This window comes from Hemitrygon akajei, chromosome 19 (genome assembly GCF_048418815.1).
Source record: "Hemitrygon akajei chromosome 19, sHemAka1.3, whole genome shotgun sequence".
In the NCBI taxonomy this organism is placed as follows: domain Eukaryota; kingdom Metazoa; phylum Chordata; class Chondrichthyes; order Myliobatiformes; family Dasyatidae; genus Hemitrygon; species Hemitrygon akajei.
In genome coordinates, this window is record NC_133142.1 from 68,041,187 (window position 1) to 68,059,433 (window position 18,247).

The 18,247-nt window shown below is 39.4% G+C and overlaps 1 protein-coding gene across 2 annotated transcripts in view; it reads left to right on the forward strand.

Moving 5' to 3' along the window:
• stab1 (stabilin 1) overlaps positions 1-18,247 on the forward strand; it is a 347,363-nt gene that overhangs the window by 266,749 nt on the left and 62,367 nt on the right. For both annotated transcript variants that reach the window (XM_073072696.1, XM_073072697.1), the window contains 9 exons: positions 1,062-1,135; positions 1,546-1,620; positions 2,988-3,107; positions 4,128-4,175; positions 4,284-4,364; positions 6,035-6,181; positions 8,927-9,064; positions 12,129-12,188; positions 14,619-14,795. In XM_073072696.1, coding sequence (XP_072928797.1) covers positions 1,062-1,135; positions 1,546-1,620; positions 2,988-3,107; positions 4,128-4,175; positions 4,284-4,364; positions 6,035-6,181; positions 8,927-9,064; positions 12,129-12,188; positions 14,619-14,795 — 920 coding nt within the window. The remainder of the gene's footprint in view (positions 1-1,061; positions 1,136-1,545; positions 1,621-2,987; positions 3,108-4,127; positions 4,176-4,283; positions 4,365-6,034; positions 6,182-8,926; positions 9,065-12,128; positions 12,189-14,618; positions 14,796-18,247) is intronic.

Here is an 18,247-nt window from a genome sequence, read left to right on the forward strand (position 1 = left end):
ATAGAGCTCTTCCTAATCTATATAGTTGTTCCAAGTTCATTCTTGGGGCTAATGTGCAATTCCCAATGCAGTACAAATTTCTAGCTTTGCATGACACCAGTCTTGGGTTCATTGTGGACCCTTTGGTTAAGATCACATCTTACATTGCCATCAGAAGGAGGTGAATGTTTGCAGGCAGCCATTCTGGAGAAGGACTTTCCATTCAAAGTCTCTTGTGAAGTGCAGTGATGAACGCTGCTTGCTGGATTTCTGTTGGTGTTGATGCAAGGTGCAAATCCTGTCTATTGCTCCTGAAAATAGATGGACCACACTGCAATTTGGGGAAGTTAATTTCCAGCCATTGGATGAGGCATGGTAATATTTTTCCTCATGGAGGCTCCTCTAAGCCAGATCTGTCTCCTTCCAGACATATTTCTGCACATTTCTGGAAGATGAGTTTGTGATTCTGTGACCGAAGGTCCATTCCACTGTGTGTTGGGACTTCACCAGAGATACTATCAGCTTCAAAGGCATTTTTGCTTTTCACTTAGCCATTTCAACAACTTGCTGTCAAAGATGGTGTTAAGTCTAAACCAAGTTGATTTCTTTGAAGTGGAACTCAAAAAAATTTCATTTTCAAGGGCAGAGTCAGCCTGAGGAGTGTTTGAAATATTTATTTCTGCATGAACTGACTGTCTTTCTGCTCTTGAAAAATTTGCTTCCATTCTTGGTTCTCTTTGGGGTGGGACCTTGGGTATTAGGGCTGCAGATGCACTTGAAGGCAATAGATAATACACTGAAGCATTGTAAAGAGTTGTGACAACACTCAATTCAGTCCTCCTTGCACAATGCTGCATATCAACTCCAATCAAGTTCCTGGTGGAGGGCAGCTGAGGAACACAGGTCAGTCTGTGTCGCCTCTGCTCTGAGGGCATCCCAGGTGGAAAACAACGCTAGACAACGCAAAAAGGTGAAGGTGAACAATTTCTTCTTCATCCAGCATAACTAACTCAGTGGGGAAGTTGCAAGATAATGTTGATGATTCATATTATGTGTATAACTCACTGTTGTTTTCTTCTCAGAAATTGATGGGTGTGCAGAACAAAATGGAGGTTGTCATAAAAATGCGGAATGCACTAAAACAGGACCAAATCTGGTAAAGCACGCATTCTATTTCAAATTTTATTCGGAATACTGCTTTATGTAAACCATTTCTTGTGTTATCATATCTTTCAGCATTTTGGACATTTTAAGGAGAAGGGGATTTGGCCTGCCTGTAGCACAAAGATCAGAAACAAAATAAGTGATGTTTAGTAACATGTAGAGTTAATGAAGATTTCACAGTTGGACCTTTTAGGGATTAAACTTGGTGCACACATAGGAAGTATCTGACATCTGTGTTGAATGAATTCTTCATGCTAGTCTACACAAACAAAAGCAGTTCATACATTTCTAGATGCTATCAGCAATGATCATTAATCTTAAAACTGCAGCTTGTGACTTTCCGCTTGAGGTGAAAACGCTTGTGTACCATTCATGCTCTCTTTGATGTGTTTTCCATTTTAGGTTGCATGCAACTGTCTCTCAGGTTACGTTGGAGATGGTAGGAAATCTTGTCAACCTGACAACCCTTGCTGGAAGGTTAGGAACAAACTTACAAGTTGAGGAATTCAAGAACAAATCTTCCTGCAGCAGATCACAGTAGGCTCTTTATTTGCAGAGCAAAAAACTCATTGTCAATGGTAGATGTATGTGCATCGAGGATATCTCTTTGTCCTTGTGTGATGTGGTTGTCTGTACAACTGTATCTGGAAGTTTTGGCTGCTTCCAGCCTATTTCATTGGGACCTTAGGAACCTAATACATAACCACATTCATGCATGACCCAATTATAACGTCAGATATGCTACCTTGTGATGCCAGTGGTATAGCTTAAGAAGTTATCTGGTATAAGAACACAATGACTGTATATCTCTGCATGTGATTGATTATCTGTACCTTTTGATAACATGCAAATCATCTGACTTACTGACTATAAAATGTAACTAATTTCTTTACAGTTTTCCCATAGACTTCTATAGGTGTCTACTTTCTTTAAAGTGATCGCAACCCCTAACAGGCTGAAATGATTTTGTTCTATGGGTCCATAGGCTGACTTAAGGTTTTAAGAGGGAATGAGGAGGACAAGGGATAAAATGTACTTAATTTCTTTCAGATTTATTGCAATTTTGTGGGATTGGATTTAGATCTAAATTAAATGACAAAATCACCTGAGTAGGAAGGGAATGAAGCAAATTTCTGTGAACATGTATATTAATTGTTTCCTCAATGGGTCTGAGCCGTATTCGTCTAAAGTAGAGGTTATTATAGATTGGCTACTTTTGAAGCTTACCTCTTCAAATACAACTTACTACATTGAATATTTTTCACTTTAAATATTCTTATGTTTTCTTTCTAATTTTCAATTGCCTTTCTTTGTATTTCAACTAAATTTTTAAAAGTCAATGTTAACATGATTAAGCAAACACGAAGAAATCTGCAGATGCTGGAAATTCAAACAACAACACACACAAAACACTGGTGGAACACAGCAGGCCAGGCAGCATCTATAGGGAGAAGCACTGTCGAAGCTTCTGTACAACTCAGGACTGACGAAGGGTCTCGGCCCGAAACGTCGACAGCACTTCTCCCTATAGATGCTGCCTGGCCTGCTGTGTTCCACCAGCATTTTGTGTGTGTTGTTGTTAACATGATTAGTTTTGTACATTTTTGATGAAACAGTGATAATAAATTAAATGGGTTAGCACACAGAAATTAATTTCAAGTAAAAGAAATGCATTTGAATATTAATACAACTGGGTGTAAAGCAAATTCGGTTATTTTGTGTATTTGTGTTTGCTGAAATTTAGGAGAAAGTTCTGATAGAAATAGAACCTAATTTATTTCTAATATTAAAACCAAAAATAATTGTGATACTTGTTTGCCTTCTGTCTTTTCCTTCCACTGAAGAACAATGGAGGCTGTGGTTTATTTGCTCATTGCCGAGAATCAGGTCCAGGTACTCGAACATGCACCTGTTATCATGGCTACAAAAAGGTTGGACTTTCATGCAGAGGTGACGTCTTTCAGGTAAGTATTCAACGAGTGTGGAGTGGAGAGGGAGAGGGAGGGAGGGAGAGAGAGAGAGAGAGATGATTATGATTTTATGTATGATTCGCTGCAGAAGTACAGCATATACTATTTAATAATTTCTTATCCAGTGTTACGATAACCTCCTCTCCTCCCTCAATTACCCCTGCCTGCCTTAACCTGCAGTTTATCAAGACAATGATGAGGTATGAATTTCAAGAGTATTTTGAGAAGGGTGAGGAGGGAGACCACTTTTGACATTTGACACTGTGAGGCAAATTAAAATTTTCATTGTACTGAGGAATGTTTGGGTTTTAGTGCTTGAGATGCTTCAGAGAATGAATAAGTGTGCCTGTGTTAACTCCACTGAAATACTGAAGCCTGCTTCTCGTGATCATTGCCACAGATTCCTTTCCTGTCCTTTCCTCCCCTAAGCCAGTACTATTATCAGGCCTCTCAACACTCAGTGTCACTAATTCATCTCAAGGATTAATAGTTTTGGGATTTTCCCACTGTCCAAGCCAACTTTTCTAGTTCAGTTGCAGCCTTCATAAAGCCATGTTGGGACGGATAGTGTATGAGCTCCCCTGCTACCTGGCCCATTGCTGCTATAGCGAGGCCTGAACAAATGGGGCTTGTGGCCCAAGATTTGTCTAATGTACCTCACTGGCATTTCTGCCTTACTCGAGGTGTGGCAAGTGATCTGATACATATTCATTCTGAGGTTACTCTGCTTGTGCCCAATAAACCAAGTTAACATCTTTATCAGCCTTCATTTCATTTTTGTTGTAATTTAGTGTGTAAATATCCCTTTCAAATGTGGCTAAGCTAGCTCACTCCAAAGTATGTTTATATTTCTAGATGTTGACCCACTTAGAGTGGGTTCTGCAAAACTATGCTTACTCATTATTATTTAATTAACATTTCATCATTAAATACTAGATATATATATTTGATCATGTTTCTGTGCCCTTAAGTAATTGAGTTTTTAACAAAAAAAACATTATTTTGTTTAAACAGGAACTTGCCAGAGACCCAACATTTGTTGCCTTCCACAGATACCTTCAGGTAGCAAAGGAGCATTTTGATATTTTCCAGTTAAAATTCCTGAAATTTATCTCTTGAAATATTGCTCAATCTTCCTTTGATTTGTTTTTTGTTTCTGAACTGTTATAGAGGAACTCCATCAATGAACTTAAAGGAACTGGGCCATTCACTGTGTTTGTGCCGAAACAGGATGCACTTTCTCAAAACACGGTAGCTGTATAAACTGCATTCATTTTAGCTCCTCATATGTGTTCATCTTGCAACAAGAAACATACAATCTGCTTTGTTCAGAGTTGACCAGTTTTATTTAGAGACTTACAGCAGGGTAACAGGCCCCTTTGACCCAATGAGCCTGTGTCCCCGTTACACCCATATGACTGATTAATCTGCTAACCTGATAGCAAACAGTCCTACTGAAGGGTTTTGGCCCAAACCACCAATTGGACTCTTTTCCTAGATGATGCCTGGCCTGCTGAGTTCCTCCAGCATTTTGTGTGTGTTGCTCGAATCTTCTAACCTGTACATCCCTGAAATGCGGGAGCAAACAAGAGCACTCAGAGGAACCCCACGTGGTGATGGGGAGGACTTGCAAACTCCTTATAGAAAGCAATGGGAATTGAACCTGGAAGCTGTTGTTATAAATGCCACACTGCAAAACAGAAGGAGGTATATTAACATTTGCTAATATATTGTACCTCCTTCTCCAGGCTCTATATCTGATTCCCCCAATATTTTTGATAAAGAAAAACTTTGATCTGGTGTGTCTTCCCAGCACTGAATAGTCTGTTCAAATTCACTGGCTTCAACTACTTTAGAGGATGATTCCATCATTTATTTGGATTATACAATATTCCAAGTCAGCATCTCTTTCAGGGGAGGACTTCATGTGTAAAAATGAGAAAGAGTGGATCCCCCAAAATCTGGAAATAGTTTTGATTTACTATGTATTTATTTCTTATTGGCTGCAAGCTAGCTATAGAAATTCAACTTAGTTTTATGTGTTAAACAAAATAGATCATGAATGAAATTCTGTTCTGAAATTTGCCTCTTTTAAAGTCAAAGGAACTCAAATTCAGAAGCTGAATTCAATGCACGTACGGTACTAATTCACATGTTTAGTACAGTATGTGCAAAAAACAACAAATTCTATCCTCTGAGGTTTAGCAATTCAAATGTAATGAGTGAACTGAAATTCACAGAAAATGAGTTTGCAGAAATATTGCATGCTATAACTGCAGAGTGCTGCGTGGAATGTGCCCAGCTGAACTTGCTATACTTGAGTATAAAGTTTATATATTATTTCAGTTGAATGTTAATTATTTCTTGTTGGCAATGTTCACTATTCTCAGTAAACTTCATAGCTTTGCAAAGCTGTGCAAACAATGAACTCTTGGGATAGTCAGGAGCCTCCAAGGTGATCAGAATACAAAGTACAGTGAGGAGATGTGAATCCTTGAGATCAGGGTTCCAATGAAGAGGAGGGGGCTTCCAAGCTGGGCTGGTTCTTGTTACTAGCTATTGCTGGCTACGTCAGTCTGGCATCACTTCTGGCTTAATATACTTCATCAGGAGCCCTAATCAGATTAAGCCCCCAAACCAAACCTTTGCTCGAGGTCACAGAAGCAGAGCATTGATGCTGCTTCACCCTGACAGTAGGACCTGGCACGTGGCCAGTGTCCATTGGGAAATCACAGCTGCACTGCTCCACTGCCAGTGTAAAATTGAGTTACTTATCCTCAGTTTATAGACCGATAAACAATTTCCTGCTGGAAATACAAAGCCTTGACAAAGTTCTTCACTTTCTTGTTCTGAATACTTTATACAAAACTCCTTAATCTTCCATTAAAATTCTCTCCTTTATCCAATTAACTTCCCAACAGATAGAAAAATGGGAATCAAGTGGATTGATAAAAGATTTACTTCGATATCACATAGTAGGCTGTGAAGACCTGTCAGATTTTGAACTAAGGGAGCAGACTACCCTTGTCGCTTTATCTGGGAAAAACATTCAGATCTCCACAAAAAAGGTAAGTATGTCAGTACTTGAGATCTCACTGGATGTGAAACACAGGAAGCCTACAGCACAATACAGGCCCTTTGGCCCACAATGCTGTGCCAAACATGTACTTACTTTAGAAATTACCTAGCCTTTTATTTTTCTAAGCTCTATGTACCTATCCAAAAGTCTCTTAAAAGACCCTATTGTATCTGCCTCCACCACCATTGCAGAATGCCAGCCGGTATTATAAGTATCCCAGGGTATATCCTTCTTTTAGTGTGTCCCTGTAGTTTATATGGACATCAGTACATCTTTCAGGATATATGTCTTTAGGATATCCCCAGTGATGAAGGATTTGCCCAGAAGTATGGCTGTACTAGAGAATATGTCCAGGGTGTGCATCTGTATATCCTTCAGGAAGTGTGGCTGTACTTCAGGATATCCCATAACTTCTGTCTCTATAGTACAAGATATATCCAGGGTGTATATTTGTACCTTATTGTACCATTTATTAAGTGTGTCTGTACTACAGAATTCCCCACAGGAAGAGTATCTTTATTTCAGGATAGCGCACAGGATAGGTCTCTTTACTTCAAGATATCCCACGTGAAGTGCAGTTATACTTCAGAAAGTGTGACAGTTATCACAGGAGATCCCCAGGATCTGTAGGATATCTCACAGGAAAGGTGTATTAGTTTTAGGCTAACCCTCAGGATGTGTCAATAATACAACAATGTCCCTGTATACAGGGTACCTGCAAGGTTTACAAAGTGGTGTCTTTCAGGGTGGGTGGGTGTGTTTGTTTAGTTCAGGATATTGCACTAATTATTCATCTGTGTTGCAGGATATCCCGGGAAGTACTGACAGTGCTACTAATATCTGATGTGATCTCATAGTGTAATTTCAAAGCCTTTAGATTTCAATATCCTTTATTTCTGTTACTGCCCTCACTCTGAGTCTCTGTTTTCTCAATGCCACCAAATAATCTGACAGGTGTGAGAAAATCGGAGATAGTTTAGTGTCAATATATGTAGCCTCATGGTGTCATTGTCTGCTAGTTAGTTACTTCCAGTTTATTGAGAACTGCCCAGTCCTCTCCATGTTCATTCACCTGCAATAATGCCTTGTCACATTGTATATAAGTCTAACAGTGCAATACAGTGTCAAGAGAAATTTTAAGGTTATCTTTGAATTTTTCATGTGATTTTCAAAAAGGTCAAATGAATCCCACTGTATTGGGGAATGTCACTGTCCACTGAATTACTGATGTGAAGTAAGCAGTAAGAACTGCTTAGTAAAAAGCAAGATTAGTTATTGACGGTGGAGATCTGTCCATTCTGATTTAGATCACAGAGAAAAATAAATTTGCCAGAGTGCCCTCTGTTATTGCTTTTCCATTTCACCTTTGTGACTGTTGTTTTCTTCTTAATCAGTGGTGGAATCACAATCAGGTTTATTACTGCTGGCATGTGATGTGAAATTTTTTAACTTAGCAGCAGTTCAATGCAATACATAATATAGAAGAGAAAAAAATAACAATAAATAAATAAATTGATTACAGTACAGTATGGGTATATTGAATAGATTTAAAATAAGTGCAAAAAACAGAAATACTGTATATTTTAAAAAGTGAGGTCATGTCCAAAGGTTCAATGTCCACTTAGGAACCGGATGGCAGAGGGGAAGAAGCTGTTCCTGAATTGCTGAGTGTGTGCCTTCAGGCTTCTGTACCTCCTACCTGATGGTAACAGTGAGAAAAGGGCATGCCCTGGGTGCTGGAGGTCCTTAATAATGGATGCTGCCTTTCTGAGACACTGCTCCTTGAAGATGGAGCTGACTAGATTTACAACTCTCTGCAGCTTCTTTTGGTCCTGTGCAGTAGCCCAGAGAGTGATGCAGCCTGTCAGAATGCTCTCCATGGTACAGCTATAGAAGTTTTTGAGTGTATATGTTGACATGCCAAATCTCTTCAGACTCCTAATGAAGTATAGCCGCTATCTTGCCTACTTTATAACTACATCGACATGTTGGGACCAGGTTAGATCCTCAGAGATCTTGACACCCAGGAACTTGAAACTGCTCACTTGAAAGTCAATAGTGCAAACTAAAGTGCATCATATGGTTTAAACGCAACAGCTTCCTAATCCATTGTTTTAATGATGTAACTCAGGATTTAAAAAATTTATAAACAAGTTGTGCTTATCAGCATAAAAGATTCATTCTATTTCCTCCTAAAAAGATATGATGTCTCTTGAACCATTACTCTCCTTGGAGTGTAGGTACTCCCAGAGTGCTGTTAAGCAGTTGGGTTCTGGTAATACTTTTGCCCACCCTTGTAGGAAATATAAGTTTATTGATACTTCACAATGATATTTATGTTTAGTGCCAGATCCATTTGCTTTTGACCCAGATGACTTTTGGCTCACTTCTAGATATGTTAACTGTACAGAAATCACCGATTTTCTCTACAGATGTAGAATATCATCCACTTGATTTCAGTCCAAAGAATAAACTGCCTTCTTCTCTACTTCAGGTTAGTCTAAGAACAGATGTATGTATTCTGAGGAGATTCTTTGCACTCAATCGGAAAGGCTGATTAGGAGACAAGGTGGACCCAAGGAGATGTTTGTATGCTCAACCATGGAACTTGATAAACCAAAAATGCTGAATCTATCTGATGGTGGAATAATGGATGAAAAGATTGCAATTTTTTTTAAAAATGCTGATTTACTCTTATTATATTGTTCTAAATCTATGTTATCTTCTTAAATAGAATGCTATTTATTTGAATGAAGATGTGCAAATCATTAGATCAAACTACATTGCGGCAAATGGGATTATTCATTATATCAGCAAAGTTTTGGTTCCATTCAAATTGGAGTCTAACGTGCGAACATCCACTTCATCTCCGGTAGGTTTCAAGGAAGTCTGGAAATATGTCAAGCTAAATATCCCTGTTTATAAGAGACAAGCACACAACATAGTAGCAAAAAGGAAACATACAGAAACTGGAAATTACAATTAAATGCTGTTTTTTGACCATTATGCATAGGAGCAGAATTTGGCCATTTGGCCCATTGAGTCTGCTTAGTTATTCCAGAATGACTGATATATTATCCCTCTCAAGCTCCCATTCTCCTGCCCGCTCCCTATAACCTTTCATGCCCTTACTAATCACAAACCCATCAACCTCCACTTTTAATATACCCAATGAGTTGACTTCCACAACCATCTGTGGCAATGAATTCCACAGATTTACCTCCTCTGGCTAAAGGAAATTCCTCCTCATCTCTGTTCTAAAGGGATGTATTCTGAGACTGTGCCCTCTGGCCCTAGACTCACCCATCCTTTCCACATCCACTCTATTTAGGCTTTTTGATATTCAATAGGTTTCAGTGAGAACGCCCCTCATTCTTCTAAACCAGCAAGTACAGGTCCTGAGCCATTGAACACTCCTCATATATTAACCTTTTCATTGCTGGAAACATTCTCGTGAAACTCCTCTGGAATCTTTACAAGTTCCAGTGCATCCTTTCTAAGTTAAGGGATCCAAAGCAGCTCACAACACTCCAAGTGTATCTCAGCAAGTAGGGCAATATCAGAGGTAAAATTTCAGGTGCTGATGAAGGGATACTGACTGGAAATTTCAACTTTGTTTCTCCTTCCGATGAGACCGCTGAACCTGTTGCACAATACAGGAGGCAAACTGGTGTTATTTTTAATGGACATATTTGCATTGTAAGGTTTCACCTTGTTAAAAAGCAAAACAATACAGATGATAACTAGATATAAAAACAAAAATTGTTGAAACTACTCAGTAGGTCTGGTGGTGCTTGTAGAGTAAGGAACACTGCCAAGGTTGATGCTCGATCAACGTAATTGGAGAATGTTTTACAGCAAATTTAACAACACAGCTGTTGGCCACACCAGCCCAGCATCCCCACAACTTCGATTAAACCTAATCTAGTAATGGGAGCATTTACAATGACCCAGTACATCTTTAGACCGTGGGAGGAAATCAGAGTACCCAAGGATGTTCAGAGACTCCTTGCAAAAAGGCGCCGGAACTGAACTCTGAACTCGGGAATGTTCTGGAGCTGTAACTGTGTTGCACTACCATGGCACCCAATTTTGTGTGAAAATAGTCTGAACAACATGTTATAGTTTTATGAAATATGGATTCTGGTAGCCTAATCACTGTCAGTGGTTAAGTACACATTTGAGAGAGTCTGCAGGTGGAATAGCTGGTCTACACTGAGTTAGCTGATTGCACCCCATGATGGCAATATGAGGGAATTTAGGTGAAAAAGTTAGCAAATAGAAGATTTCTTTATGTTTATTTCTAAATGCAGAAATAATTCAATACCCCGTTCATTCAAGAAATAACATGCAATTGTTTGGTAACCCAATGCACTTCAGTATCTCTGGGAACATCAGATGTAGCTGGATAATGAGGCAAGACTAATAATAACCTGCTGGGAGTGAGGCAAAAATATCCCCATTCAGTTCCATTTTAAGAGAAGAGTCAAGTTTCTTGGGAGTGAGTAGAGCATGAGAAGCTAACACATCTCAATAAGTTCCATGATGAAAAAATCACTTTGATGAAATCATTAAAAGCAGCAAACATTCCATTATCACAAGATCAATGCTGGAAGTCCAGAGCAGCACACACAAATTGCTGGTGCAACTCAGCACAATTTTGTATAATTTTCATAAAACAACCCATAATTTTGCAGTCTATGCTCAATTAAGTAGACTGAGCCAGGTCGTCAGTGTTTGATATTTAGATACCAGAGCCATGCAATAAAGTTAGGTTCCTCTGCTGATCACTATGAGATAACATGGCAGGGCACTGACTAACGAGTCAAACAAACAAATCTGCAAGTACAGTTTCATAAATCCTTTAAAATGGCATCACAGGTAGATAGGGTTGTTAAAGAGAGTCTTTGGGCACGTTGGCCTTCATTAATCAATGTATTGAGTACAGGAGCTGGGATGTTATGTAGGATCTGTATAAGACATTGATGTCAGTAAGATTGAAAGAGTACAGAGAAAGTTTACAAGGACTTGAGAACCTGAGCTATAAGGAAAGGCTGAAGAGGTTAGGACTTCATTTCCTGGAGCATAGGAGAATGAGGGGAGATTTGATAGAGGTATACAAATTTATGAGGGGTATAGATACGATAAATGCAAGCAGGCTTTTTCCTCTGAGGTTGGGTGAGATTAGAACTAGAGGTCATAGGTTAAGGGTGAAAGGTGAAATATTTACAGGGAACCTGGGTGGAAACCATTTCACTCAGGATGGTGTGAGTGTGGAAAGAGCTGTCGGTGGAAGTTGTGGATGCAGGTTCAATTGCAACATATAAGAAATGTCTGGATGGTCCAAGTGAGGGTCAATGGGATTAGGCAGAATAGTTTGACATGGGTTAGATAGGCCAAAGGGCCTGTTTCTGTGCTGTAGTGCTCTAGGATTCTCTGGGCCAAGCTATCAGTTTGGCCCATTGAGCATGTGGCAGACAAAGTTGTAATTTAGGTTAATCCCACTTCCCAGCTCTAATTCTGCCGATTATGGCTCTTTATTTGTTTATCGTTGTATTTTTTTAATGTAGTGGGGGTTTACATTTCCATCATCTTTCTAGGCATCAGTTCCAGACTTTCATCACTCTGAGAGAAAGGGGCTACCAAATTTACCATCAACGATCACACTTGAGAAGCAGTCACATTGGCAGGGACTGGAGAACTATTGTCATGTCTGAAAATACATCCCAGCTAAATCTATTGCCATCAAGAGGGGAAAATCCAGTGGGGGCTGTGGAGCTGGGGAGTCAGCTTGTGCATCTGAGCATTGCTTTACAATATCTGCAGTGTGTTATGGACCTGGGTAACAGAGAAGAAAGTAGTTTTAAGATTGGAGTCTTTATCCTGCCTTAGAATTTTGAAATAAACTTTCACTCTTTTGTTTTCTTCATTTGCAGTCCAGTTTCAGCACAGTTGCAAGTGAAAATGGATACAAAATATTTAGTAATTTGATTAAGGTGAGATATCTTCCTTCTTGTTAAGCATGGTGCTTCTGCTATTGGGCTGTTGTAACGCTTCAGTGCAAATGTGCTGTGGAGTGGAAGTGTTCCCAAGATGCACTGCAAACAGTTGGGTAGAAAGAAATTATTTGCTTTTATATATAATCTTTTCAAACCTCAAGATGTCCCAAAAGGGATAACAGTCAATAAGTTACATTAAGGTATGGTCCACATTGTTGTGAGTGCAAGGTGGGCAATCACTCCCTCCCATGAATGCGGTTTTCTGGTAGGAGAAATTGGCAATCCTAGATCTAGCGAATTGCTGTAAGAGCTTGTGCTTGGAGAAATTGTGACATTAATCTCAACTGTCTTGGAAGCAAACCAAGCCTGCATTCCAATACAAGATGTTCTATAACTTCTGCACATGTACAATGGAACTGAAATTATGGTTTAGGCAGTAGGTAGACAAATGGAGGTGCATGCTGGGCAGAGATAGCTTCCCACAACATCTTGTACAAGCTGCATGCTTCTTGGTTTGAAACACATGCATTAGAGCTGGCCTGCCACGTCATGAGACTCCTTTGGCAATATTCATGTCGAAGGAAGTGGCAGCTAGAACATTCTCTGGCTAACTGTGCCTAGTGAATCACTACATGGAGATGATAGCTGCAAATTAATCTCTACAACAGGGGCAGAGTGTCTGAGTCAAGCTGGTGGCTGGATGGTTGAAATTGTGCAATGGTCTATCTGCACTTGGCTCTCTTCCCATTTTGCTGCTGCTCTCTGGCCAGGTTCCTGAGTACCAGAGAGGAGAAAGACATGAGGGATGGACTGCAAAGAGTAAGATGGGAGGTAAACACAAAGTAAACTGCAGATGCTATGGTCAAAGCAACATGTACAACAAGCTGGGGGAACTCAGCAGGTCGGACAACATCCGTGGAAACGAACAGTCAACGTTTTGGGCTGAGACCATCCTGAAGATGGGAGGTGTATACTCAAATCATCTGCTGGCTTGTGCATCAGAAGAAATTGTGGGATGAGAGTTATATGAGAACTGAGATTAGATATGCGAAAACAGCCATTTTTCATGGATTCAACTTCAGTGTGGGCACAATCTCTTTCATGGTTGAATAAACCACCGTAATATCTGATCATCTACTTATAGAATTAACAGCAAGATTTACAATAAAAATACCATATTTAAATTAAAACCAGTTATTAAGGGATTGTAAGTATTATATCAAAGCCTGAAAGTAGTGGAAGATCAGAATGTACATTAAAGGTAGAACAGTTTCTGGAGTTCTCCCAACAACAAATTACCAAAATAAATTCAATAAAGGGCTTTGTGATTGACCACATCCTCACTTTTATGTAGGTTTTCAACCTGCTACTGTGTCACCAGCCTTGGTGATCTATTGCTTATATTGGGAGTTGTACCCTCTGTGGCGAGCAGTGGAAATAAACAAAACAGGGCATTTCCTATTTGTAGCTAGCCCACAGTGAGAGCTTCAGGTTAAGAAGGGAAACTAAAATGTGTGACATCCATGTTGAAGGCATTTTCTGGGATTCACTTCCAAGGGGATCAGTGGCAAACATGTATGGGGCTCTTTAAGGCTCTGGATAGCTGAGTGAGAATTGTGAAACAAACTCCGCATTTGCTAAGAGTCACAAGTTGGAAAGTTCATCAAAAACAGATGCTGGAAATGAGAAATGTAAACAGAAAATGTTGGCAATGTTCACCAGGACAGTCTTGAGAAGTACAGTTAACATTTCAGATTGAAGGCTGATCATTGCAAGTCTTCTTTGACCTGAATGTTAACTCTTTCTCTCTCCATCAGTTGCTGCCTCATCTTTCAACATTTTCTGTTTTTACTTAGATTGGCAAGTAATTTGCTGAGTCCTTTTGAGAAAGCACGATAAGGTTACAGCACAGAGGTTGTTCAGTCTACTGCATCTGTGTCAGTTTTTAGACATGTTCGCTGGCCAAGGAGTCGATCCCTTGCTAGGATCCAGATGAAAGTGTTGTCCAAGTAAAGCGTGGTCTTTTCTGTTTGTGCTGAGGCATACTTTTATTGTTGTTAGTTGAATTAAGATTAAACCTGTTTTTTAATCTTTGTTAACTCTGTAATATAAACCGTTATCACAATTGATATCTGGTTTTGTCCCAACACCCTGCTGTCAGTCAATATAAAGACATTGTCGATAGGCCATGAAAGGCACAGGTTTCAGATCATGAGTGGTTTCCAGTTGGAAACCATCAGCATGCATTGTTATACAATTCGATAGTTCAATTACATATAATACATAAGGGCCACTTGGAGGCATCAATTGAGACAATGTTTGTATTAGTTTTTTTTAATGTGTTAATGATATTTTCCTCAAGTATATATTGGAAATGCAATACTCTATTTTAAGAACAGTAAGTGTTAAATTTTCAAATTTTTTTAGGAAACAAATCTGATACCTCTGTTAGAAGATCCAATTCACAAACCATTCACAATGATGTGGCCAACGGATGAAGCATTCAATTCTCTTCCTAAAGAGAGAAAGGATTGGCTTTTTAGTAAAAAGAACAGACACAATCTAGCAGCATACTTAAAATTCCACATGATCAGGGATTCAAAGGTATGTAAAAACCGTATTTTGTATATCCTTGATAAAGTTTGTGTTCTGTTTGGAAATACTAACAGTTGTAAAGCTATCACTTGTTTTCTAATTCTGCTGTGTTAAAGTTATTGTTGGTCAAAATACAAAGAAAGCAAAATACTTTGGCTGCTGGTAACCTGAAATAAAACCAAATTTACTGGAAATGCTGAATGGAGGGAGGGAGAAACCACAGTCACATTTGAGATCAAAACCTCTTGGCATTGATAGCATGCTGAAACATCAGCTCTGTCTCTCCAATAAACTACATTGAAAATACAAATATTATCATTATATACTTAAATTTATAATATTAAAATTAAATACTAATGTCATTGAATGATACAAGGGCAACTGGTTTTGAAGCAGTTGCCAACAAAATCTGATTGATGTCTGATTGAACTGACCTTTGGGGAAGCAGCATTTCAAACTTCTTTCCAATCTGAGAAACACTTCCACGGGTATTACTAACGGAAATTTCTTATCACTGAAGCAATTTGGCAATCAGCAGTATATGAAAGTCCAGGAGCTGTGCAAAAAAAATAGGAAATCAGAAAAAAGACATAAAAAGCAGGAAGTTTTGAATTGCTCAACTGGGAAAGGCAGAATGATAAGGATCTTAATAGTTACAGAGGTGAGGCTGTACCAATAACAGGAGAGAACTAACTTGCAAAATGGATAACAAGGAAGTAAAGGTTCAAATAATTTTGGAAGGAGGAGTAGAAGGGAATTAAAAAGTGCAGAAATAGTTGAGGATAAAATACAAATAAAACAGATGTCCACCTAGTGGGAGCTTTGTGGCATTCACCCAAAGATGAGTCTGTTTTGATTCTGCCAGGTGTTTCCTTTCTTCAAAAGTGTGTTACAGAAACTCTCTGCACAACTTTGTATACATATTCACCTTGTAAATGTTTTTGCAGACTGCTAGGTTTGTTGTGTGGCTTTCTATAAGTCTATGAAATGGGAAATGTAATTAAGTCTTTTTGGGATGATCCAACCTGGGATTAGACCCTCTAATGGATCTTAAGTGCCTCTGTAATGCCTTTCCTTATGTCCAACAAGAAACAAGACCATCTTGTTTTAGGAACAGAGAAATCTTAAAAAAGTGGGTGCATAGAAACTGGTAAAAACCACATGACCTAGTCCTTTAGACCTGTTGTAATTCTCAGGCCCTCTGTCATCTGGTGTATAGGAGTGCAGGAAAAGATCTGCCGAATTTTACTTTCAAAACCGGATAAACTATGAGTTCAGCAACTTTAGACATAAGAACAACTTACTTCTAATTTGGAATATCCAAGGTGTGTAATTTATTTTGGATTCTTTTACTTATGAAAAATCCTTCAGCTTGCCAATCTTTTCCTATTGAGTTCTATAACTACAAAGGTCTGGGATAATTGTAAGGGAAATTTCTACCCATACTAAATCTTACAGCCTATAAATCTATACTCAAAGGAGTAATCTTCTGTTCATCAAACCTACACTACCCTAAGGGTTAGAAATTACATAATCTGGCCTGAGATGACAAACTGAAGAACAATAGTGGCCTCTCAGTCTGTGTTAGTGTTTACTCAAAATGTAGGTTTCCACAGCCTCCTTTCTTTCAACCAGCTAACCAAAAGTATCTGTATCACTATTCTATGCTTCACAATCTTAGAATGATTTAAGACACCTTCTCATGCATATTTAAAGCATTTCTCATTTGAATAAGTTTGTTGTGTTTTACCCATATGCAATTAATTGTATTTACTTTTTTCTTTTTTCTCAAGTCAAGTGAAGTTTATTGTCATTTAATCACGTGCGTTTATATAATGTATCTGGAAATGAGACAATGTTTTTTGAACCAGTGTGTAAAGCACAGTAGAACACATAAAACACATAGCAGGTGATAACTTATGAGGTAGGGATAAAATCTATAGATGAATCACACATAAATAACAAACTAAAATGCATGAATATTAAATATTGTGAGGTGTGGAACAATGCAGCTGGGAGTTCAGAAGCCTAATGGCCTGTGGGGAGAAACTGTTTCTGATCCTGGCCGTTCTCCTGCCTGATGGGAGGAAGTCACGGTGGATGAGTGGGTTCCTTAAACAACCAGGTCATGTGCTTTCTACTAGTTTCTGCTAAGGGCCCTGCATATGATTCTGTAAATGTCCCTGACTGAAACCCCTGTGGTCCTGTCAGCTGTTCTTACAGTCCTTTGCAGGGACTTCAGGTCTGATGGTCGACAGCTCGTAGACCAGATGGATATGCAACGTGCCAGCACCCTCTCAATGGTGCTCCATAGATGGGAGGGGGAGCTTTGCTTGCCTCAATCCTCTGAGGAAGTGGAGGTGCTGCTGTGTATTCTTGTTCAGGGAGGTGATATTAAGGGACCAGGCGAGGTCACCTGTAACATGAGCTCCCAGGAACCTGGTGAACTCAACTCTCTCTGCGCAGGAGCCATGTATACGCAGAGGGGGATGGTTTGTCTGCACCTTCCTGAAGTCCACAATGATTTCCTTTGTCTTCTCCACAATCAGGCTTAGGTTGTTCTTCTCACAGCAACCCACCAGCCACTCCACTTCCTCTCTATACTCCGTCTCGTCAGTGTCCTGATGAGGCCAACCACTGATGTTTCATCTGCAAACTTTTTTTTTAATTTTTTTTATTAGTTTTTCAAAACATTTTACAAAGTTAAAAACCCCAAATCCCAATGAGGAGCATTAATACAGTGCAAGATTAAGCATACAATAACAATGTGCTACAAAGGAAGAGAATTTAACAAAAAAGCACCTAAATTAAAGACAAGTGAGCTTAGCGTCCTCCCCAAGCCCCGCAACACAAGAAAAAAAAACAACAACTCCAGACCAACCACCACACAGTATAAAGAGTATAGGTCAGGATAGTCAAACTCCCAGACTGTGAATACACTTAGCAACAGAGGATAATAATGCCTACTACCAGAAAAAAAAGGGAGCTGAAAGCAAGGGACCGAAAAGAAGAAAAAAAAAGAAGAAAAAAAAACCCTAGTCAGGAGGAAGGTTATGAAAGTACTCAATAAAAGGTCCCCAGACCTTATGGAACTTTAGATCCGAATTAAGAACTGAATAATGAATTTTTTCGAGGTCCAAGCAGGCCATAATGTCGTTAAGCCATTGCGCATGAGTGGGCGGGGCAACATCTCTCCATCTAAGGAGGAACATCTGCAAACTTGATGACACGGTTTGAACTGGATCCTGTGACACAGTTATGAATCGGCATGTGAATAGCAGTGGGCTGAGCACACAGCTTTGGGGAGCACCAGTGCTCAGCGTAATGGAACAAGAGATGATGCTGCCCACACGGACTGACTGTGGCCTCACTGTTAAGAAGTCCAGTATCCAGTTGCGGTGGGGGGGGGGGGCGGGTTTGAGACCTGGCGAGGTCAGTTTCCCCACCAGTTTCTGGGGTAT